Raw genomic sequence first — 20,830 nt, 5'->3', positions numbered from 1 at the left:
TGGCGTGAACCCGGGAGGCAGAGCTTACAGTGAGCGGAGATTGCGCCACTGTACTCCAGCCTGGGCGACAGAGCGAGACTCCGTCTCAAAAAAGAAAAAAAAAAAGGCACCATTCAACTCAGTCCCCTAACAGATGGAGCACCTGCCCCATCCAGTGTCAGGGGCTACAAACTTGGCCTTTCCACCCAGAACAGGATTTCCCTGCCTTTCCTCCTCTCCAACATTATTTGGAAGGAAGAGTTCCAAAACTAGAACAACCTCAAAGGTCATCTGGTCATTCAGTTCCTTCACAGGTGAAAAAGTCAAGGCCCAGACAGGCGTGAGACGTGCTGCCCAGGGTCAGATGGGCATGAACGACGGCATGCCAGAGGTTTCCAATTTGCTTTGTCAAAGCAGACAAACCACAGCCCTGGTGCAGAAGAGAGTGAACTCCAGGGCTCAGGCCTTTGCCCTCAGGGACTGGGCGGTGATGTCTATGTCCCTGGAGGGTCCTACCTAAGAGGACTGCTTTTGCTTGCTTGGGGGCTTTGACCATAGGACAGTCTGATGATGTGATTTATGCTGGGGGCTTTGGGACATACCATCACAGTTCTGACCTCCAACTGGAAACTGAAGGCATTTGCACAAGCCTTCGAGAGCAGCTGGAAACTGAAGGCGGGCCAGGCAGGCAGTGCGTTATTGAGCCCAAACACCAGAGGCTCAGGTGATGTTCTCCGGTTGGCCATACAGTGAGTATTGTCACACCTCATACCGGTAGGAGGTAGCGCTGTCCATGACTCCAAAGGGAGAGGAAAACCAGAAGCTCCACCTCCGGACCCTCCCAGACCTCACCCTCAGCCTCTCTTCTTTTGTCTGGCTCTAATTTGTATCCTTTTGCCAGAATAAAACTGTAATCCTAAGTGTAGGGCTTTTCTGAGTTTTGTGGGTTTTTCTAGTGAATTATTGAACCTGCGGGGTGGGGAGGGAGGGCAGTGGGAACCCGTGAATTGACAAGGGTGGCCTGGGAAGCCCTGAACATGTAGCTGATGTCTGCAGGGAGGGCAGTCTACTGGAGGCCTGTGCCCTTAACATGAAGTTTGGTCCAACTCCAGGTAGCTCCTAAATGAAAGCACATCTCCTAAATGAAAGCACAGCCACTGCAACAGAAACCCTTGGGAGCAGGTTCCTTGAAATCTCTGCCACCTGAACAACTGGAAACAAGGATCTGGAAGTGGGCATCATCCCGCTTCAGTGCAGGTGGACCTTGCAGTGGCAGGTGGAGGGAGACACATGGGCTGCAGAAGACTGAGGGGGCCTCCACATTGGCAAGCTCATGTAAGAAGACCATTCCTATCCTGCTTGTTTCGGCACACACCCAAAAGAGGGAAAATGGGAGGAAGGAGAAATGGCAGAGGACTCTATTAGAAAACTCATCCTGGACTCTCATTAAATTCCAGTGAGGAAAACACCTCCTGCCTCTCTAGTAGCTGGTGACCTCCGCTTAGTGTCAAACAGAAGCATTTCCTATTAAGCAACCGAATTCAACATGACCCAGGTGCTCCTCCTCATAAAATTTAACTTGCATCTGCATGTAATCAAGTCATTAGATATAACCTTAAATTTGTAGACAATCCAATCAAAGAAATAAGTATAGTGAGACCAGGAAGAAGCAATTAGACACATGTAAATGATGTCTGTAGGAAAACTAGTTTTGGTTTCTTCAAAAAGTCAGTGTCATGAAAAAAATAGTAGTAATAGGGCAACTGGGGTAGGATAAAAATAAATTTATGATTCATAACCAAATGCATTCATCATTACTTGATTTGCATAAACCAGCAGAAAAGGACATTTGCGACTATTAGAGAAGTTTGTAGTTTTTAGATGATGTTGAAAATGTACTACTAATTATTGAGTTATGATAATGGTCTTGGGATTAGTAAGAAAATGTTTCAATTTCTCAAATATGCATGTGGAAATATTTAGGGGTAAAATGTCATGAAGTCTATATTTGCCTCCAAATACTTCAGATATATATTTACGTTGAAATGCTTCAGTGCTCATGTTTCGCAGTATTGACTTTGGAACCATGTAAATGTTTTGCATAATTATAAAAACAAAATAACATTTAAAAATGCTAAACAACTAAAATTGAAAATGAAATAAATGAACCCAACGATAGGTCAGGTTGACATAGAAAAGGATTATTTTAAGTGACTTTTATGAAACCCAGTATTTTGACTGTAAATATTGGGTATCTGGACAAAAAATAACAAAGAAATTTTAAAATCAATTCAGTATTGCTACTAATATTGGTATTGTTACTTTAAAAGCATTAACAAACTTATTCTGTCTAAAATACAATGCAATGCAAATAATTGCTAATGTAATCAGGAACTAAGATTTTTCAGCATAAGAGAAATGGGATACAAAAATTAAAATCAAAGAAATAAAAACTCTGAAATCTTAAAAATTAATTGAAAACAATTAATTTTTCAATTTCACTTTTCTCTTAAAAAGCTCATATTCTCTAGATTTTTCCTTTCAAAGAACTACAGGCACTGACAACACAGGGCAGTGAGCACTCTTGGTGCCCAGTTTAGTGGTCTCTTAACACCATTTCCCATTAAAATGAACCAAGGCTCAGTGGGGTGCGGTGGCTCGTGCCTGTAATCCCAGCACTTTGGGAAATTGAGGTGTGCAGATCACTTGAGGTTAGCAGTTCAAGAGCAGCCTGGCCAGCATGGTAAAACCCTGTCTCTACTAAAAATGCAAAAGAGGCTGGGCGCAGTGGCTCACGCCTGTAATCCCAGCAATATGGGAGGCTAAGGCAGGTGGATTACCTGGGGTCAGGAGTTTGAGACCAGCCTGGCCAACATGGGGAAACCCCATTTCTACGAAAAATACATAAATTAGCTGGGTATGGTGGCGTGCACCTGTAATCCCAGCTACTCAGGAGGCTGAAGCAGGAGAATTGCTTTAACCTGGGAGGCGGAGGTTGCAATGAAGAAAGATCACGCCACTGCACTCCAGCCTGGGTGACAGAGCGAGACTCTGTCTCAAAAAAAAAGAAAAAGAGCAAAAGAATTAGCCAGGCATGGTGGTATATGCCTATAATCCCAGCCATTCAGGAGGCCGAGGCAGAATTGCTTGAACCCAGGAGGCAGAGGTTGTGGTGAGCTGAGATCACACCACTGCACTCCAGCCTGGGTGACAGAATGAGACTTGGTCTCAAAAAGAAAAGGAAAAGAAAAGAAGCAAGGTCCCCGGAGAGACAGTGGATTCTACATAGGAAATATACAAGATGAGCTAGAAGGTCTTAAAGAAGGAAACTAACAGAGCCTACTGGGGTCATGTCCAAAGGACATAAGAGTTAAGATAAAAGACTCTCACAGCTCAACAGTAGGATCATTCCAGCCTTGAAAAGTACAGCTGCAATGTAGTTAAACAGGTACAATATTAAAAGTCCACTAGTTTGGAATAATACAGAAAATAAAACACATTACCTTGGGAGACTGCTAGGGCAACAATTCATTGTTTTGAAAACAGGTGAGTAATGGCAATGAATCCAGGGTTTTGTCTAACTTTCCCACATAGTTTTTATTTGAAGGTGACCAAGCAAAAGAACTAATAAATGCAGAAAAATAATAGAACTAGAAAACAACGATTTTTCAACCACTAATTAAACAATGATTTATAACAGATGGGTTCACTGACAATCTGGACACACGAAGAGAGAGCGACAGGCACGAAGTGCACAGCATCCCTGATGAAGTCTCTTTTGCCAAAAAAGGAATCTGAGTCTGATCAGGTTTTTTTTGTTTTGTTTTGTTTTTGAGACAGAGTCTCACTCTGCCGCCAGGCTTGAGTGCAGTGGTGCAATCTCAGCTCACTGAAACCTCTGCCTCCTGGGTTCAAGCGATTCCCCTGCCTCAGCCTCCCAAGTAGCTGGGACTACAGGCACGTGCTGCCACGCTCGGCTAATTTTTTGTATTTTAGTAGAGATGGGGTTTCACCATGTTGGCCAGGATGGTCTCGATCTCCTGACCTCGTGATCTGCCCGCCTCAGCCTCCCAAAGTGCTGGGATTACAGCTGTGAGCCACCGCACCTGGCCTCTGATGAAGTTTTTATATCTAACTATTAATTTACAGAAAATATAGGGGACAGTGGAATACTTAAGCAACATCACAGGATACAATTAGGCAATACCAGACTGTATAGCAAGATCTACAGGACAAACAACCATTTTTTTTTTTTTTTTAAACAAACCCACGAAAACAAAAAGGGGAAAGGAAAATTGTTAAAAGCCGAGAGATGTAAGAGACATAGCAACCAGGTGCAGTGTATGGGCCTTGTCTGGATCCTAAATAAAACACAGCAACTATAAAAAAGAAATTATAGGAAAACAACGGAATTGGAATACTGATAATATTAGATACTATAAAAGAATTCTTCATGTTTAAGGTGTGATAAGAATGATTTCTTAGAGGCACATACTAATTATTGACAAATAAAGAGGATCTTTAGGTTGGTTTTTTTTTTTAAAGATAGGGTCTCTGTCACCTGGCTGGAGTGCAGTGGTTCAAGCATAGCTCACTGTAACCTCAAACTCCTGGGCTCAAGTGATCTTCCTGCCTCAGCCTCCCTAGTAGCTAGGACTACAGGTGTGCACCACCACACCCAGCTAATTAAAAAAAAAATTTTTATGGAGACAGGCTTTGCTGTGTTGTCCAGGCTGGTCTCCAATTTCTGGCCTCAAGTGATCCTCCTGCCCCCTGGCTTCCCATAGTGCTAGTATTACATGTAATCTTTTCTTGACCTTGGAAATGAATCCACTGCCATGCCCTACCAGATTTGCTTTAAGTAATCAAGTGGGACAGAATGGGAGGACCAAATAAAACAGAATTGGCCATATACTGATAACAGTACAAAATAGGTAACAGATATACAGGGACACATTCTACTATTCTTTCTCATTTTGTGTATATTTGTAATTATCCATAATAAAAGATTTTTTTTTCAAAAACGTCTCAGAAAAATTAACTAAAAAAGATGAACACAAATATGTATGATAAAATTGTGAACTGTCAAATTCTAGGTGATGCGAATATGGATGCTTATACTTTCTAGTGTTTGAAAATATTCACAATAGTAAGCAGAATTTTTTTCTTGAGATGGAGTCTCACTCTGTCACCCAGGCTGGATTGCAGTGGCCTGAGCTCGGCTCACTGCAGCTTCCACCTCCTGGTTCAAGCGATTCTCCTGCCTCAGCCTCCTGACTATCTGGGACTACAGGCATATACCACCATGCCTGGCTAATTTTTGTATTTTTAGTAGAGACAGGGTTTCCCCATGTTGCCCAGGCTGGTCTTGAACTCCTGACTTCAAGTGATCTGCCTGTCTCGGCCTCCACTCAGGTATGAGCCCCCCCTTTTTTTTTTGGAGATAGGGTCTAATTCTGTTACCTAGGGTGGAATGTAATGGCACACTCTCTGCTCATTGAAGCCTTGACATCCCTGGCTCAAGTGATCCTCTCCCCTCAGCCTCCCCAGTAGCTGGGACTACAGACAAATGACACTAGATGCCTGGCTAATTTTTGTATTTTTTTGTAGAGATGGGATTTTGCCATGTTGCCCAGGCTGGTCTCAAACTCTGGGGCTTACAGGGGTGAGCTACCCCACCTGGAGTCAGTAAGTAGAATTTTATTTTATTATTTTTTTTTCGAGACGGAGTCTTGCTCTGTCATCCAGGCTGGAATGCAGTGGCACGATCTCAGCTCACTGCAACCTCCTCATCCCCGGCTCAAGCGATTCTCCCGCCTCAGCCTCCCTAGTATCTGGGATTAGAGGCGTGTGCCATCATGCCCAGCTAATTTTTGTAAGCAAGCAGAATTTTAAAAGCACTTAAGCCAGGGGTATCCAATCTTTTGGCTTCCCTGGGCCACACTGGAAGAAGAAGAATTGTCTTGGGCCACACATAAAATACATTACGACAAATGATAGCTGAAGAGCTTAAAAAAAAATTGCAAAAATATCTCATAATGTTTTAAGAAAGTTTACGAATTTGCTTTGGTCCACACTGAAAGCTGTCCTAGGCTGCATGTGGCCCACGGCCTGCAGCCTGCAGGTTGGACAAACTTGACTTAAAACCAGGCAGGACTCAGAGCCGTGTGTCCAGCTAGAGGGATTATGAGAGGTGGTTACAGACACCTAATGCCAGCCATCACCAGTAATCTCCCCCCAAATTCAATGCAAACGACAAAATTCACCAAAAACGCTCAAACATGGACTACTAAATTATGAAGGCAAAGAAAAAATAGGGACCTAGACAAAAGGATTTCATCTGACTAAACAGTGAAAACATGTTTATTATACTTACTGCAACCCCAGGGGAGCTCAAAAGTTTTATGGTATGGAGCTCCATTATATAGACTTATAAATAAACCAAGATAAAGCAGCTAACCAGCTTGTTACTCAGACACATTAACCAGGCCGTGACATCAGTAGCTGTTGCAAAACCACTGCTTATCGACCGAAATACATAACCACAGCATAGTCTCCTATCTTCCATGGCCACAGATAAAGATACTTTTCATACCTGATGATGACGCACTGGTTCTCTCTGTCAATGATCATGTTTCTGTACACACTATCAGCAAGGGCATAGATATGTGGTGGGTTTTCATACTGTGCCTAGAAAAGCAAAAAATAATAATACATAAATAATAAAAATTAGACAAGAAAAACAAAATCATGGTCAGATAGGCAACACATTAAATTTCTTTTTCTGAATTTGGAAATGAATCGTGCACTATAGTTCCAACGCCTATCATTACATCTTAAAGGTTGCGTGATACAAGAATTCATAAAATTTCCTAGGTCATCAAGGTTACACCCTCGCAAAATTAAGACGGAATTTGGAAGGAGTCCTCCGTAGGCATATCCATGATTCAGCCTTCTGGATGTGGAGTGTCTTCAGACACTCCAACACCCCACCCTTCCACCCATACATGCCTCTGCAGTTGACAGTCCATTTCTAAATGTTTCTGTAGACACTCGGGCAACAGGTCTTAGGAGAGGCCTGCCCAACACCTAGCTCTGACTTCTACCAGAGTTCTAAATTCCTATTTAATTTTTTCAAAGAGGCCACGTTGTAGATTCTGGGGCCTCAGAAGGAATTAGGTGAGATTATCTATGGATCAGAAAAAAATACTTAAATCTTTCCATAAGAAGAGGGCAAGAAGGTGTGTTCTTTAAAGGGATAAGCTAGTTTGGCCAGTTTGTTTCATCTCTATTGGAAAAAAAAATCCTACCACACTAAGATATTCTCCTGGGTTTGTGATTTCATCTTATGGGATATCTTAGCTATGCACAAATATCATAAATACATTTTCCATGCTTAATAAATTCTCAGGCTGACTTCAGCCCTGCTTTATTCAATTTCTTGACACCCACCTTCACCACAACCTCAAAAATTACTAAAAAGAGAAATACTTCGTTGGGTATATGTGGAGAAAAAACACTCCTAGCCTGTGATCACTCCAAGCTACTTGGCAGGCTGAGGCAGAAGAGTCATTTAACCCCAGGACTTGGAGTCTAGTCTACACACACACAAATTTTTAATTAGCTGGGTGTGGGAGCACATACCTGCGGACCTAGCTACTTGGGAGGCTGAGGTGGGAGGATAGCTTGAGTTCAGGAGCTGGAGGATGCAGTGAGGTATAATTATGGGAATAATAGCGTTCCAGCTGCAAGTCTCACAGTATAAATGATGGATGGGAAAGCAATTTGAAAAGGTAGAGTGATATACAAAGGTGAAGCTTAACTTAACCCATCTTTGGATTAATTTACTCAATCCATTTTATTGTACAGTGACTTACTATAGAAAAGGGGGCCTGGCTGAGAAGTTGTTGCTCACTGCCATGCTCTGGAAGATGAGAGTTTCATGGGGAGGGGTTAGGATGAGGGGGCTTTGTATCCAATACGCAGTGTTCTTCCCATGTTGTAGGCAGGGGGCTCATAAGGGGAACTACCCAGGGAGGGCTGCAAGCTATGCCTAGGACTGATCACCTAAAGAACCCTATGCAGGAGCCAGAATATGTGACCTCTGCCTTAACCTTATGGTCAGGAGCAGATACCTGGATATGGTTTTAAATGGACTTCTAGTATACACTAGGATTGTGCAGGATTATTATAGTTATTATTTTACTTTAACAGAGTTTAATTGAGAAAAAAATGATTTGTGAACAAGGCCACCCTGGAACAAGAATAGGTTCAGAGAGCCTCCAGTGCTGCCATATGCTATAAGATTTTTGGGCAGAAAAAGGAAAGTGATATACAGAAAATGGAAGTGAGGGCCGGCCCTGGCTCAGGCCTGTAATCTCTTTGGGATGCTGAGGTGGGATGATCACTTGAGGTCAGGAGTCCAAGAACAGTCTGGCCAATGTGGCAAAACCCCGTATCTACTAAAAATACAAAAATTAGCCAGGCGTACTGGCACATGCCCGTAATCCCAGCTACTCAAGGGGCTGAGGCAAGATAATTGCTTGAACCCAGGAGGTGGAGGTTGCAGTGAGCTGAGATTGCACCACTGCACTCCAGCCTGGTGACAGAGTGAGACTCCATCTCAAAACAAAACAAAACAAAATATATATATATATAAATAAAATGGAAGTGAGGTACAGAAAGAGCCAGATTAGTTACAGATTAGTTTGGAGTTTGCCTTATTTGAACACAGTTTGAATTGTTGGCCACCTTTGATTGGCCAAAACTCAGTGACTGGCAGAAGACAGGTTATAGTTTGTTTATACATCTGGTTAGGCTACAGTTTACTGTGTACAGAGAAACATTTAGGTCTGGGTGTGACGGCTCATGTCTGTAATCCCAGCACTTCTGGGGCAAGACCAGAGGATCACTTGAATCCAGCAGCTCTAGATCAACCTGGGCAACATAGGGAGACCTCCTCTCTACAAAAAAGAAACAAAAGTAGCTGGACATGGTGGTGTGCGCCTGCAGTCCCAGCTATTCACTTGGGAAGCTGAGGTGAGGGGATCGCTTGAGTCCTGGAGGTGGAGGTTGCTGTGAGCCAAGATCACAGCACTGCACTTTAGCATGGGTGACAGAGTGAGACCTTGTTTCAAAAGAAAAAAGAAAAAAACCTTTAGCCTGAACTTAAAATATGTAAGGAGGCAGCTTTAGGCTAAACTTAATTTAACAATTCCCCTCTCTTGGTTTTTTTTGTTTTTAAATAGAGGCGGGGTCTCATGATGTTGCCCGGGCTGGTCTTGAACTCCTGGACTCAAGTGATCCTCCCATCTTGGCCTCCCAATTTGCTGGGATTATAGGCATGAGCCACCATGCCCAGTCCAATTTCCCTCTTTTGGTCATCCTCTCAATTTTGAGATACTGACCAAAACTTTAGGCACTGATGTCACTCTGTCACCACTGTAAAAATGTACTTACTTGCTCTCAAATATCATTGAGAAATAGCAGAACAGTGGGGTTTATAAGATGGGAACAAAGATTTTAAGTTACTTTTTGTAAGGGTTAGAGTAGAGGGGACCTCCTCCCTGCTGGCATTTCCTGGTCTGTTTCTTTAAAGTTTCGATTACATCACATGTAACATGAGTGACTCCATGTTGGTTTGGTCTGGTCTCTCAGACCAGACCAAATGCTAGTGCATGATATCAGTCCAAAACAATGGAATCTCATAATTTTGTTTAAAAATTCCCCTCTTTAGGTCAGGTTCTCACTTAGGTGAGAGTGTCACCAAAACTTAGGCCTTAGTACCCCTCTCAGTTACCATCATTTTGGGTTTCTGGTCTCAAGTGCACAATCTTTAATCACTCTTTGAAATGAGAAAGTAGAGGACTATAAGAAAGACAAGAAGATAGAAAATGGAAGGAAATGGAGTGGAAAGAAAGCCATGGGCAATGGGGGAAAGTCATTGCCCAATAAGGCTTCAACGCTGCAGAACTGTCATACTTGACCTTTGCATGTCACCCTGTATTTTCCAAACTGGTTTCCTATCTGTGGTCTTATTGAACCTCTCAGCTATCTGCGCGAAAACTATACAGTGGACATTTCCTTTACCTGATTCTTCCCTCCCTTGAGACTCTCAAAGTCATTAGGACCTGACTTCAACTACTAGCTCTACCACTCAGTAGATTTTAGTACTTCACACTCTCTAACCTTCAGTTTCCTCATCTGTGAAACGGAGACAGCCAGCATCCTGGGCTGTTTTATTATTGCTGCAAGTGTAACATAGTACACGGCACTCAGTAAATACCAGTTTTACAATCATTTGTTACCATTAGCAGTAAAATTAAGCATTTTTTAAGAAATTCTACATTTTCTTAAAGAGAACACTTCAAAAGATAAATGGTCTAAAAGGGACATGCATACAGCAACCCTTTTCAGAAAACTAGAGAAACACACATGCACGGCACTTCCATCTACAGTGCCTTGGCTGTCATTGAGGACGCCAAGCCAGCTCTGCGTGCCTGCTGATCGGGGCACTAGTGCAGGGCCAGCCTCTGCTGACAGTGTTTCCCTTGTGCTGGGCTCCCATAAAGGCAGCATTATCAAAGGTCTTTCGCGTGGCAGCCTCCTTCGGCTCCAGCTACCGGCACCATTCATCTGGCAACAATGGGGTGGGCTCTTGCTCTGGGTAAATTGCCTTCCACTTCAACTGATGAATTTGTGTGGGCTCTCTTTTGTTTGCTTTTTAGGGGTCAGGATTAATGAAAGCTCTTGTGCTTCTTCTGCAAAGAGGGAAGGAAAAGGAAAGGAAAAAAGATGCAGAGATGGGGAGGCCTGGGGAAGTGATGAACCACAGAATAAAATATATTAAGGAGAATTACAGCTTCCAGTTTTACTATACAACTGAAATGGCTATGGAGCTGATTATGGATAGGAACCAGGGTCAGATTAATAAATGAAGTAATACAAGATTCATTTTTCATGCTCAAGTCATAGTCATAGTTTAACAATGGTTCTGATTCTGCAAATCAGGACCCATTGCCCTATTTTTTGCCCATAACTGATTTTTATTCCTTAGATTTTTGTGGCATATGTGGAAGCAGGAAGATCCCTAAGCTGTAAGTCCTACATCCCATTTAATTAATTTTCTACATAAATAAGGCTCAAATATTAGACAGTCCTAAGGTTTTTTGTGCTGTGCTCTAAAAAGCAGATCATTGGCCAGGCGTGGTGGCTCACGCCTGTAATCCCAGCACTTTGGGAGCCTGAGGCAGGTAGATCACCTGAGGTCAAGAGTTCAAGACTAGCTTGACCAACATGGTGAAACCCCTTCTCTACTAAAAATACAAAATTAGCCGGGCGTGGTAGCGCGTGCCTATAATCTCAGCTACTCGGGAGGCTGAGGCAGGAGAGTTGTTTGAACCCAGAAGGTGGAGGTTGCAGTGAGCCGATTTCATGCCATTGCAGTCCAGCCCAGCCTGGGCAACAAGAGCAAAATTCTGTCTCAAAAAAAAAAAATAAAATAAAATAAAAATAAAATAATAAAAATTAAAACATAAAAAGATCATTAAAAATAAAAAAGTCACTTAAGTTTCTCCAATAAAAAGTTCATAATAGAAAAGTGCAAAGTACTGCTAACTTCAAGAAAAACCATGTCTGCATCATAAAAGCCCTAAATAAGGCAGCAATTTATGTGACACGTAACTTACCGCTCCTTGGTACATTTCAATTTCCTTTTCCCCAAAATATGGCATCTGCTTGAAAGGATTGACTGAGATTAATACAGATCCTATGTATGTCTGAATTTAAACTCAGTTAAGGTCCATCATTAATCTTCATAGCTACACATTTTTCAAATTAAGTAACCAGATGTTATCAAGAATTGGTAATGACTGTCCAAGTGGAAAGGTTGTGTGCTTATTTTCTAAAAGATTACAAATGAAGACAAAAGCAATCATGCAACTAGCACAGGCTTTGTTCCTCCTAAGGAAGAGTAATAAAATTAATTACCAAGGTGCTACAAAAGGAAATCATTATGTTAAATAAATTAAAGCACATTCTTTCAAGATCAGCGACATATGCAGCAAGGAGAAAGGAAAACAAAGCAAAAATGGCCAAGGTGTGAAAAAACCAGTTACCAGTCCTCCCCTCAAATGACATGCATTTTTTTCCTTTGAACTTTTGTATCTGTTAGGTACACTAAAAACACATTCATCAGCCGGGCACGGTGGCTCATGCCTGTAATCCAAGCACTTTGGGAGGCTGAGGTGGGCAGACATTTGAGGTCAGGAGCTGGAGACCAGCCTGGCCAACATGGTAAAACCCCATCTCTACTAAAAATACAAAAATTAGGCAGGTGTGGTGGCACAAGCCTGTAGTCCCTACTACTCTACTCAGGAGGCTGAGGCAGGAGAATCGCATGAACCCAGGAGGCGGAGGTTGCAGTGAGCCAAGATCGTGTCATTGCACTCCAGCCTGAGCGACACAGTGAGACTCTGTCCCCCGAAAAAAAAAAATCATCTACTTATTTAACAAATACAGGGATACAAGATGAACTAACAGCTCTGTTCTCCAGAAGCTTAGAGGAATTAAAAGGCGTGAACAAGGTAATTTTCTGGCCAGGTGCAGTGGTTCATGCCTGTACTCCCAGCATATTAGAAGGTCAAAGGGGTGGACGGCTTTAGGCCAGGAGTTTGAGGCCAGCCTGGGCAACATAGTGAAACTCCATCTCTTAAAAAAAAAAAAAAAAAATCAAAAAAATTAGTTGGGCATGGGGGTGTGTGCCTATAGTGCCAGCTACTTGGGAGGCTGAAGCGGGAGGATTGCTTGAGGCCAGGAGGCAGAGGTTGCAGTGAGCCCAGATCAGAGGTTACAGCAAGCCAAGATCACATCACTGCATTCCAGCCTGGGTGACAGAGAGAGACCTTGTCTCAAAATAATAGTAATAATCATAAATAAGGTAGTTTTCAGAGAAGAAAATTATAAACCCACCTACATCAGGTTTAGGGAAAGAAGGTATTATTTCTGCTTGGGGAATCCAAGAACGCTTCTCAGAGAGGCTATGTTTATGCTGGGCCTTAAAAATTTTACACAACACATTTTAATATGCCAAAATAAATGAAGTCTTATGATCACATGAAAAATATTTCCATTTATTCATTCAACAATCAACTAATTTGAATTGGGTGCTTACTTAACACGCCAGGCACTGTTTTAGATGCTCAGGATATGACAGTGAACAAAATAAACAGAACAGATATAACTTCTTGACTTCATGGAAAAATCAAAACAACAAACACACACACAGACATTCAAAACTGTTTCAATGATCAATTTCAAGGTGTTTAGAAATTTTACAAATTAATTGTTAAACAGAAAGTTATTTACAAATGTATAGTTTTAGACAAAGACTTAAAACGATGAGATTTCCTCCCACAGGGGGACATTTTTATATTTACATATTAAGACCTGTGTACCATGAAAACCAGCCCAGGTGTTCAGTCAGATTGGCTGGTGCTGATGGAGATAAAATAGGACCTACTTGAGAGTCTCACTATACTTAAATAATTATAAAATGCTCAGCACTGTGTCTGAACATAGCACGTAGTAGTGGCTTTTCCTTAATTAATATCGTCTAAGGCACATGTTTTATCCTGTTAATATCTGAAATCACGATGCATATTTCAAGTGTGATTTAACATGCCAGGCGCTGTTTTAGAGGCAATGGTTTGTTCGTTTCTATTAGACACAGGGTTATTATTATTATTGAATACAAATCAATGTGAGATGGATCAAATAATCATATAATTTTTTTAAAGATAATATTTTAAATTATTGTGTATATACAAAGGTGAGCATGCAGGATGACATGATCGTGATTTTACTTCTCTTCACTGACCAGAGAGATCTTCAGACTTGAAAGGGCTGAACATGAATTGCTACTATGGAAGATGAGATGGTTTTAAGACCACTCCAGTGGCGCCCAGTTCGAAGAGACAGTGAGCCATCATCGAAAATTACTGAAGAGTTAATGGAAGCAGGGCCATGGAAAATGTATTCCCAATTGCCAAAGTCAGAATGAGGCCAATGATAGATTAGTAGCCCACTTTCTTTGAGGTAAAATTTAGGACACATACATGTACTGTTAAAATTATCAAGCAGATAAGACGTCCATGATGCTGTAGCCAAGACTCAATAAGGGGTGATAAAATTAATTAAACACATATACATTTACATCTTAGCACCAACTAACAGCCCTATTTTACTTCAGGTTGACTATCCCTTATCCAAAACGCTTTTTGCAGATTTTGCATTTTTTCATATTTTGGAATGTTTGCATTACACTCACCATCAGTTCAGCATCCCTAACCCAAAAACCCAAAATCGAAATGCTCTGATGAGCATCATGTCCATTATCAAAACATTTCAAACTCTGCAGCATTTCAAATTTGGAATTTTCAGATTAAGGATACTCAACCTGTACAGGGAAACTGAGGCATAGAGAAATTTTAAAAGTTGCTTAAGGTCACAAACTATAAGTGGCAGAGCTATGATTCTAACTCAGGCAGTCTGGATCCCAAGCCCATACTCCTGATTAACAAGCTAGAATGCCTAAGATAAGCAGGTACTGTGTTAACATTATTATTGGTAGCCAGATTTAGCAAATAAAAACACAGAAAACTAGTTAAATTGGAAAGTCATTCAAACAAGAATTTTTTTTTAAGTACGTCCCAAATAACTATGTTCCCCAGTAATATTTGGTACATATAGTAAAAAGTAACTTCTTGTTTATCTGAAATTCAAACTTAACCAGCAGTCCTGAATTTTATCTGGCAACCCTAAATTGGCAGCCTCTTCTGACTTAGATTCTGTGATGCTTTGCATACTCGAAAACCTACTTCCCTTAGGTGGAATTTTTTTTTTTTTTTTTGAGGCGGAGTCTCGCTCTGCTGCCCAGGCTGGAGTGCAGTGGCGCGATCTCGGCTCACTGCAAGCTCCGCCTCCCGGGTTCACGCCATTCTCCTGCCTCAGCCTCCCAAGTAGCTGGGACTACAGGCGCCCACCACCTCGTCCGGCTAGTTTTTTTGTATTTTTAGTAGAGATGGAGTTTCACCGTGTTAGCCAGGATGGTCTCGATCTCCTGACCTCGTGATCCACCCACCTCAGCCTCCCAAAGGACTGGGATTACAGGCTTGAGCCACCGCGCCCGGCCCCCTTAGGTGGATTTTGAAAGTATCTTTTCTAAATGGTAAGGACCTAATCAAAATTGAATGAATGAGCTGGGTGTGCTGGTTCGAGCCTGTAGTTCTACTAGCACTTTGGGAGGATAAGGCAGGGGGACCCCTTGAGCTCAGGAGTTTGAAACCAGCCTGGGCAATCTAGTGAGACCTCATCTCTACAAAAATTTTTTTAAAATTAGCCAGGCATGTTGGTACGTGCCTGTAGTTCCTGCTGAGATGGGAGGATTCCTTAAGCCAAGCAGGTCGAGGTTACAGTGAGCCATGATCATGCCACTGCACTCCAGCCTGGGCAACAGAGGCCAGACCCTGGCTCCAAAAAAAGAAAACAAACAAACAATTAATGAATGAAGTAATAATGATTCTTATGGTAAACCCAATTTGAAAGAAATACAGCACTGCCAGAACCATCTTCACTTCAGAAGAGGAAGATATTTATTTCATGTCTACATCCATCCCCAGGGAAAAACAAACAGGCAAATAAGCTCCTTCCATGGAGGAGGGTACTTCTTCCCTTAGTTGTAAAGGGAATGTGGTTACTGCCACCTTGTCCTAGACAAATTGATCACTGCACACAAAGAATAAAGGGTTGCCCTCAGGCCATCAGCCAAAGGTACCACCTCCCCACCAATCCCTTGGTTATTTAGTAAATACGAATTCAGTTGCCTATGAGCTCCTAAAGTAACCAACATTTTAAACACTGTTAATCTGCTATATAAAGAGATACCTCATTAAGTCTTGATTTTTCACCAAGTAGATTACATAAACTCTGATTAGGGCCTGGTTAAGGAGATATTCAGGAAAAAATAAAAAAATAAAAATTTCTTTTGGACTATTCTAGGCCAATTCTGAATCAATGACTCAGCTCAGAATGAAATGAAGAGGGAAATTTGTACCTGCTCCCTAAATTTATCAGTAGGGTTCCTGAGGATAATATTATTTGGGAAGACACCTAAAAAATAAAGTTTGGTTTAAAATGGCTGTTTCTGTTTGGGTGCTATAATCACAACACTGTGGGAAGACAAATGGGATGACTGCTTGAGTCCAGGAGTTCGCGACTAGCCTGGGCAATATACTGAGACCTCATCTCTTCAAAACAAAACAAAACAAAACCTGCCAAGCATGGTGGTCTTCACATGCAGTCCCAGCTACTTGGAAGGCTGAGGTGGGAGGATCACTTACGCCTGGGAGGGCAAGCCGCAGTGAGTCGTGATCATGCCATTGCTCTCCAGCCTAGGTGACAGAGCAAATAAAATGAAATAAAATAAAATAAAAAATAAAGTCTCAAAAAATAAAATGGCTGTTTCTACAGAAAAACTAAGGAGACTTTAATTTAGACTCAAGGAAAAAAAACATATCGTAGTTATTTCCGGTGAGAGTTTGGAATAATTGTTTATCTAAACAATTTTCACATTTTCCACCTTGCTATGTGTGCAGAGGCCTTAGCTATTTTCCGGAGACCTGTGCTTTCCTGCTGGTTTGGGAACTCCAGGTAATTCCAACAATGCTCACTCCCACTCCTATTACATAATTCAGGTGTGCCTCTGGGAAAAGCCATTCCAATCATTGTCCCTACCCACATAATCCTTGGTGGTGAAGGTGTGGCCTAAGGTTAATTTTCAAACTGCATGAAGATATGAAGCTATGATACCAAAAAACAGGAGAAAAAAAAAAGCCAACTATTTAAAAGACCCTGGGAGACAGAAGAGACCCAAGATATCTTTAATTGATGGGTTCCCAAATGCCTGTCCATGGATCTATGAGTTTTCACTGACCTGCAGCAAGAATGACAAAAAAAGAAACAATGCACTGAATTTTTCATAAAGCTTAATTTATTCAATATAAAGAAACTGTCCTTTATTCTTAGATTATTTCCTTCCCACATTTTTGGTGTAAAAATATTCTTTCTTTTATGAAATATGATGGTAGTACAACTTTCAAATGTTTTCTGTTTGTTTTTTCTTTTGTTTTGGGTTTTTTCTTTGAGACAGAGTCTCTGTTGCCCAAGCTGGAGTGCAGTGGCGTGATCTCGGCTCACTGCAAGCTCCGCCTCCCAGGTTCACGCCATTCTCCTGCCTCAGCCTCCAGAGGTAGCTGGGACTACAGTGACCCGCCACCACGCCCGGCTAATTTTTTGTATTTTTAGTAGAGACGGGTTTCACAGTGTTAGCAACGATGATCTCGATCTCCTGACCTTGTGATCTGCCCGCCTCGGCCTCCCAAAGTGCTGGGATTACAGGCATGAGCCACCATGCCCAGCCTCAAATATTTGTTTTTAATAGTCTTATTAGGCAGTGCTAAGAGTTGAACTTTTTTTTAATCTTTTTTTTTTTTTTTGAGACAGAGTCTTGCTCTGTCACCAGGCTGGAGTGCAGTGGCTCAATCTTGGCTCACTGCAACCTCCGCCTCCCAGGTTCAAGCAATTCACCTGCCTCAGCCTCCCAAGTAGCTGGGACTACAGGCGTGTGCCACCACACCCAGCTAATTTTTGTATTTTTAGTACAGACGGGGTTTCACCATGTTGGCCAAGATGGTCTCGATCTCTTGACCTCATGATCCGCCCGCCTCGGCCTCCCAAAGTGCTGGGATTACAAGCATGAGCCACTGCACCCACCCAGTTAAAATCTGTTTTAATAGTCAGTGAATTTCCCAAAACTACCTACACTGGTTAAGCGGACTTCCCTGGGTTCATCCCTGAGGTGGCACAGGGAGGTGAGGTGACTTTCCCAGAGTCACGTGGAGAATGGGAAGGCTGGAACTCGAGGCTCTGGCTTCAGCCTGGCGTCTATCTTGCTATGTAGCACGCTGCCCCTCCAGTGAACTGGATGCCAAGGGCCAGGCCTCGCTCGAAAACAACTACGCTGCTTTGAAATCCAGTGGGGCTGGCACAAAAGTCTGGACTCCTAATTCAAGGATTAAAAATGTGCAGTCTTTGAGTAAAAACAAGTTTGGAAAGTTGGACCGAATGAGCACGGAGTGCTTTGCACAGGAACTCTTTTCGTCAGCCAAGTGGTCAGAAGTGCTCTCTCCCCATGCACAATAGAGAACACTGTAATATTTTCCTCATAGATCTTACAACGTAACTGTAAAAAGTGCGGCAACATTCATGACAAACAGATGGCAAATTAAACCTTCTTTGTCATAGGACAAATAACTCAAAAATACGGAGTTTTATTGGTAAACAATGTCAGCATTTTCGAAGTGGATTTTTTTTTTCCTAATGTAGAAGAAATGTGTATTCAGCCTAAATGCATTAACAATCGATTGCCCCAAATGCTGATTTTCAATACAAGACAATGTGCAGGAATTAGATATAGAAGGGATAAAGTGAGCAATTTTATAACTTAATGTGAAATCAAGTCTCTCCTTGTCTTAACAATTAAACATAGAAGAGGGAAAAAACCCAACTCTTACTTACAGTAATGCCATTCTATTATAATATTCCCTTAACATTGAAGTGTTAAAGGACGCTTTTATCACTTAGCAGAGGAAGATTTGCAGCAGACCACCCGTGTTATATCATAAACATCCATCAAGCTTCCTCAAAGCTGAAAGCTACTCTGTGCTAATGATAGAAAGCACATTTATGCTGAGCTTCCCATATATTGAGTGGGTAGAGATTTCTAAAACATAAAGTCATTAGTGGTCCAGTAACTCATTTCCTTGGTAGAGCACACGATTCGTCAGTCATCGATTCAAAGGCATTAATTCAAACGCGCATAAACAGCCCTCTCTGTGTGAGTCATTTAAAAATTCTGTTGTCTGAATTTAAAAAGCAAGTCTTAACAGTCAACAAATTGTCAATGAATACTTAATACAATGCACCATGCCAAAAATTATGCAGGAAACCAAGAAATCCATGAGGCAGGATGATGCCATTTTTGTTAAAATTAACAAGAAAGCACACCTATATGCATGACCATATGTGGTTAAACTGAAAGCTCTACTCCAAGAGATTAATAAGAACTAACCTTTGGCGATGGGTTCTGGGTGACTTTGGTATTTTCCTTTTTGCTTGACTGCATGGTATGAACCATGTTAAATGAACATGTATTGCTTTAAGGGGTTTTTGTAAGTTGCTTTTTAAATAAGATATACAAGACATAGTCCCTGCTTCTGGTGTTTTGGGAGTAAACAATCGTGATGGGGAGGAGTGAGGCTGTCTGGAGTTAGGAGGGACTGACTACGGACACCATTTGTTTCTTTTTATACCCAGTTTATCAAAAAACCATACTTCCATGTTTACAATGCAGTAAGTTCAGCCCACGTTCCAAGAACATTTCAAAATACAATTTGTTCAACTACTACATTCCGTGGAAATGAAGATTTCTATGGGCTTGTCAATCCTCCATTTATAACGGTTTCTGTGGCAAAATGCATTTTAATTTCCAATAAACAACTTTACAGTTGAATTTTTGGAAAATAACTCGGAAATATGGGAAGCACTTATACACCTGCCCTAGTGCGTGCTAACAATGACCCATACTTACTGTTTACTCGCTGCATTATTCATTTCGTTTCACCCTACAACAGCCTCACGTGGGAGATTTTATTATTACTCCCATTTTACAGGTATGGAAACCAAGGCACAGAGGTCACAAAACATTACAGTCACCAGATCTATGCAGACCAAGCCGGACAGTCCAGATCCACATCCTGCCACCCAGCTCCTTCTAATGAATTATCTGCCAGTTTTCAAGTGCTGTGGGTGCTGCACATAAAAGTGATGAACATTTTTTTGATGGTGAGGAGTCCAGATAAAGTAAGCATATTTCAGTATTTTGACCAAATAAAAACTTGCAACTGAAATAACTGCTTTTGTACAATTAAATTAAACGAAGCTGTCGGGTGCGGTGGCTCACGCCTGTAATCCCAGCACCTTGGGAGGCCGAGGCAGACAGATGATGAGGTCAAGAGATCGAGACCATCCTGGCCAACAAGGTGAAACCCTGTCTCTACTAAAAATACAAAAATTAGCTGGGTGTGGTGGTGCACGCCTGTAGTCCCAGCTACTCAGGAGGCTGAGGCAGGAGAATCGTTTGAACCTGGGAGGTGAAGGTTGCAGTGAGCCGAGATTACGCCAACTGCACTTCAGCCTGGGTAACAGAGCAAGACTCCATCTCAAAACAAAACGAAACAAAACAAAACAAAAAAAAGAAGCCCTGCACAGGTATCTGGAGCAGAAGTCAGCAATTTTTTTTCTGCAAAGGGCCAGAAAGTAAATATTTGAGACTTTGCAGACAGTCTGTTACAACTACGTAGCTCTGCCACTGTAGTGTGAAAACAACCCTAGACAACAACTAAATGAATGACCATGGCTGTGTTCCAACAAAACTGCTGTCCAAAAAATGGTGGTGAGTAAGATTTTGTCTGTCAGCCATAGGTCGCCACCCTGATACGGAAGTTATATAAGTAATAATGTACATTTCAAAATTGCTGAGTGTAGATTTTAAATGTTTACACCACACATAATAAGTATGTGAAGTGACGGATATGTTAATTAGTTTGATTTTATTATTTCAAAATGTATACACATATTAAAACATCACACTGCCAGGCACGGTGGCTCATACCTGTAGTCCTAGCACTTTAGAAGGCCGAGGCAGGTGGGCTGCCTGAGTTCAAAAGTTTGAGAC

The 20,830-nt window shown here is 41.7% G+C and overlaps 1 protein-coding gene across 1 annotated transcript in view; it reads right to left on the bottom strand.

Annotated features, from left to right (window-relative positions):
- Positions 1–20,830, bottom strand: part of MYO1E (myosin IE) — a 239,527-nt gene that overhangs the window by 115,743 nt on the left and 102,954 nt on the right. Inside the window, exons 3-4 of the mRNA XM_011940493.1 lie at positions 11,667–11,756; positions 6,575–6,669 (exon numbers count right to left, since the gene is read on the bottom strand). Of these exons, the coding sequence (XP_011795883.1) occupies positions 6,575–6,669; positions 11,667–11,756 (185 nt within the window). The remainder of the gene's footprint in view (positions 1–6,574; positions 6,670–11,666; positions 11,757–20,830) is intronic.

Source organism: Colobus angolensis, unplaced genomic scaffold, assembly GCF_000951035.1.
Source record: "Colobus angolensis palliatus isolate OR3802 unplaced genomic scaffold, Cang.pa_1.0 Scaffold19, whole genome shotgun sequence".
NCBI lineage: Eukaryota > Metazoa > Chordata > Mammalia > Primates > Cercopithecidae > Colobus > Colobus angolensis.
Note: the sequence above shows the minus strand (reverse complement) of the source record. Positions and strands in the feature narration are given on the sequence as shown.